Raw genomic sequence first — 4,227 nt, forward strand, 5'->3', positions numbered from 1 at the left:
GGGGCGTGTGGGGCACCTGTGGGCACGAGCACATGGCGACGTGAGAGCGTGGTGTGGGTGAGGAGTGCGGCCTCTGTGGGCGTAGGTGTGAGTCTGGGCACGGCCCCGTCCCTGGTGTGTGCACACACCGTCGCAAGGCCTCGCCCTCAGGCCCACCCTGTGACTTTGCTCATCTCAACTCTCACCGCCCCTCAGGCTGTTCCCAGACTTTACCAGGCCCACGGTCCCCTGGCAGCTCCACACCACAGCCCCCAGGGGACGAACGCTGCCCTCCCTGCCCCCGCCCCCTGCTCTTTCTCTGCCAGGAACCCCCCCACCCCAAAATCCCCACCCAGGCTCGGGCCCGGGTCTCTGGACTCAGAAGTGACTTTATCTCTCCGTAGAGGATGCCCTCACAGCCAGGCTGTCGGGCGGGGCCTGGCTCAGCCTGGCTTCCTCTCCGAGGCCCGGGGTCCCAGCCTCCTGCTGGACGCCTGATTCCTGGAGATGTCCTGCTGGCTGGGACTTGGAGCTGGTGGAGAGACAGGGAGGGGCGGGGGCCACAGACTGTGGAGCAGGCTAAGGCTGCCCACAGCTTCAGCCAGGCCAGGCTGGGGAGGGGGCAGCCACAGGCTCAGGTCTGGCGGGATGAGTTCGGAAGCTCTGCGGGAGGGAGGGGACCTCAGGGCCCAGCCCAGAGGAGGGTGGGCCCCAGGCTGAGCAGGAGCCCCGCAGCCAGGGCCCAGGAGCCGCGCCCCCCCAGCGCCACCCCGTTGCACACATCCTTCTCACAGCAGTCCACGTCTACTTTCAAGATCCCAGAGTTAATGAAGCCCATCAGATAGTCCGAGAAAAAGTGCCGCTTCACGAAGTCACAGGACGAGGCACACATCTTGTTCACAGAATGATCCTTCCTGCCTGGGGAACAGGGAGAGGAGCCTGGGACTCGAGCCCCACAGGGCCCTTTCTGCCTTGTGCCCAGGACCCAAGCCAGGGACCCTCCAGGTCAGCTCAGGACCCCAGAACAACAGAACTGAGGCTTCAATCCACCCACGCTGTCCCCAGCTACATGAAAAGGGCCACAGAAGGGCCAGAGAGGGTCAGGCACCTGCTGACTGTCACACAGCAGGGCAGTGCCCTGCCCCCAGACCCGTGCTCTTGTCCGAGGCCAGAGGGACTCTGATGACACCGCCGACCCCTCCCCACCCCAGGCTGGAGCCTGACTTACTGCTACTGGGATCTGTGATCCGGACACTGGCACACACCGTGTCTGACGGCTGGCACTGCTTCGGGATGCAATGACTGGAGTTGGTGGTCAGCGTGCAGTCCTGGCACCACAGGCCATGAGCTGGGCAGGGCACAGAGAGGGGGATGACCAGAGGAACCAGGGTCCAAGCCAGCCAGCTCCCTGCATCCTCCCCGCCTGCCTTGCTGCATGTCCTAGGAGGACCATGCAGCTGTAGGAGGCCGGGCGCTCCTTGACCAGGAGTGACCAGGCCAAACTAGCACCCGGAGGACAGGCTGGGAGGACCTGTGTGCCTTTGGGCAGGGTGGGGTGAGGGTGCCACCACTGGGACTCCGGAAGCCCCTATGCACCCCCCCCCAGGCCCCACACACATGCACGGTGCATGCACACATAGCCACAAGTAACACACCTACGGTGCCCTCCCGCACACTCCTACCCCCCTCACACACATCCCCCCAGAATCCAGTTGGTTCCAGTGGAGGAAGAACCAAACAGGACTTGATGGGAGGCCAGGTGGGGCTCTGAGAAGAGATGGAGTACAAGCAAGCCGGCACTAAGCCAGGAGCATCCGTGCAGGATCAGCCGCTGGACCACGGCCCGGGAGGAAAAGGACCCACGCCCTCAGGAGCCAGGAGAGACCCGCATGGCTGGAGCTGGGGCAGCGCCAGCAGGGGCCACACAGGCGAGGCCTGGGCTGGGGTCGCAGTGTTCGGGAGGGGGTGTGGGTCTGCTGGGCATCGTCAGAGAATGGCCGCCCCACACCTGGTTCTCTCCGGAGCTGCCTCGTACAGGCTCTCAGGCGACCTGGCCTACCCCCGCCAGCCGCCCCCAGACTCACCGGGGGCAGAGCACAGCAGAGCGGCCAGCAGCACCAGGCCGAGGCCCTTCATGGCTGCAGGCAACATGCTCCAGGTGGGCCTCAGGAAGGCGCGGGGGCTGCAGGCTGGGGTCGTCTGGGGCACAGGCCTGGCAGGGAGAAGCCTCGATCAGGAGACCAACCCCCGGCCCAGCTCGAAGGACCCTCCCCTTTGCTGGCATGCTAACGCCACCTCCTCCCCGGAATCCAGGGCCGGGGGTCGTCCGGGAGCTCCCAAAGCCCCACCCCCAGCCCATCCCCCAGAGCATCCACCATCACTGCATCCCCTCCGGGGAAAATAGGTCTGCCCTCTCCGGCAGGGTGACAGCTCGAAAGGCCCGCACCCCGCGCTCCGCACCTGTGGGTAGGGGGGTGGGTCGGGAGGCGCGTCTTATCCCTGGGGAGCGATAGGTGCGTCCGGAGAGGAAAGGGCAGGACAAGATGCGAGTGGACAGTACCTGCCAATGGGGGGAAGGGCGAGCGCCTCGCCCCCACCCCACCCCGGGCGGGGGGCCCGGGAACCCGGCGCCTCGCCTCCTCCCCTCGTCTCCCCGTGCGAGCCTCAGCTCTCACCGCGGATCTAAGCGTGGAGCGCGGGCCTCAGGTCGGGGGCGCACTCACATCCCTGGGGTGTCGCGACTCCGGGGCTCCGGGCAGCGCGGGCGGCGCGGGGAGAGGTGCCCTTTGGTCTCCCTGTGGACGGGAACCCGGGTGCAGCCTTGTCTTTCGGGGAACGCAGCCGCAGACACGGACCCCGCGCGAGGGGCGGGGCGGAGCCGGGGCGGGGGCCGCGCGGGGGGCGGGGGAGGCTGGAGACTCTCGGACCGGGGCGTCTGGGACTCAGGGCCAGCGCCGGGTCACCGTCCCGGGCCGTCCTGGACCCCCCTGGCCAGCAGGCGCCCCGCTCGCCAGCGCGAGCCCGCCCTCTCCGGCTAGGGCTCCCTCCGCCCGTTCCCGGGCTCTCCCTCCACCTCTACCTCCCCCTCCCCAGGCGTGGGCAGGATCCCTTCCCCCTCGGCTTGGCTGAGATCCCCTTGGAATTTCTCGGAAGAAGAACGTTTACTGCGAAAGGAAACGACACGGCACAAAGACGCAGAGAGGGAGGGAGGGAATACGGGTGGCAGGTGCTAGCACAGGGTCCTGTTCACAGCCCTTGGGCCCTGCGCCCCCCAGCCCCATCACGGTCTCGATTGTTCGAGGCTATTCTCCTCCCCGGAGCACCCGTGACGACCCCACCAGCAGCCGCAGCCCCAGGGACTGCTGCCTTCAGCCACGCCCACACTCAAGAAGGCAAGTCCCAAATCCTGGTCTGGGCATTCAAGGCCCTCCGCTGCCTGCTCTGGCCAGTTTCTCAGCTTTGTCTCTCGTCTTCTGGTCCCACCAGGCGTTAGTCGTGCTGTGCTTTTGCATCTGCTGTCCCCTGTGCCTGCAACCGGTCTCTGCTGGGCACTGGTCTCTGCTGTGTGCTGAGTAAACGAAAGCTACCGTGCAAGTGCTGGGGTCGTTCCTTCAGTCCTGCCCTCATTCGTCCAACAAATATTTATGCAGACAGCCCCGGACCACCCACTGGTGTGTGACTTCAGGTATGCTGCATGCCCCGTGAGCCTCAGTTCCTTCATCTGTAAAATGAGGGTGTTGCTAGTAACCACGTGAAAGTGTGTGAGGGCTACACGAGACCCACAGGGAGAGAGCTCACCGTGCACCTGGCCCAAGGCGCGTGCCAGCAAGAGGGAAGGCAAGCAGGGGACAGCTGGGCAACTTGACAGGGGCTACAGAGTGGGATGAGCGGTAAAGAGAGAGCCCTGGGGGTGTGGACGAGGCCTCTTTGATGGAGCCGGTGAGCTTGGAGGAGGAGGGCTGGCAAGCTCCAAGATACGAGTGAGCAGCAGTGTTTGGGGGAGGGGCGAGGGGAGGAGGGTGGGGGGGATGGCTCAGGCCGAAGTACAGAAAAGGGCTGGATTTTGTCCTAAAAGCTCTGGGGCCAGGTAAGCCTTGAGGCTGGGCAGGGTCCAGAGCCAGTCATCCTTGTCAGAACTGACACATGCATTTCAGAGTTAGCACACGGCCCTCCCCATGGGACTGGAGGCAGGGCGGATATCCTGGGTGCCCTGCCACAAGGCCAGCCTCTCTCCCTTTTGGTCAGCTG

The 4,227-nt window shown here is 65.5% G+C and overlaps 1 protein-coding gene across 1 annotated transcript; it reads right to left on the bottom strand.

Annotated features, from left to right (window-relative positions):
- Nucleotides 1–630: 630 nt before the first annotated feature.
- LY6H (lymphocyte antigen 6 family member H) lies at nt 631–2,736 on the bottom strand. The gene is made up of 4 exons (XM_061171920.1): nt 2,703–2,736; nt 2,064–2,191; nt 1,208–1,327; nt 631–897 (listed from the first exon to the last, which is right to left on the bottom strand). Coding segments are annotated over exons 1-4 (486 nt in total). The 5' UTR covers nt 2,705–2,736; the 3' UTR covers nt 631–661.
- Between the last annotated feature and the right edge of the window lie 1,491 nt (nt 2,737–4,227).

This window comes from Eubalaena glacialis, chromosome 17 (genome assembly GCF_028564815.1).
Source record: "Eubalaena glacialis isolate mEubGla1 chromosome 17, mEubGla1.1.hap2.+ XY, whole genome shotgun sequence".
In the NCBI taxonomy this organism is placed as follows: domain Eukaryota; kingdom Metazoa; phylum Chordata; class Mammalia; order Artiodactyla; family Balaenidae; genus Eubalaena; species Eubalaena glacialis.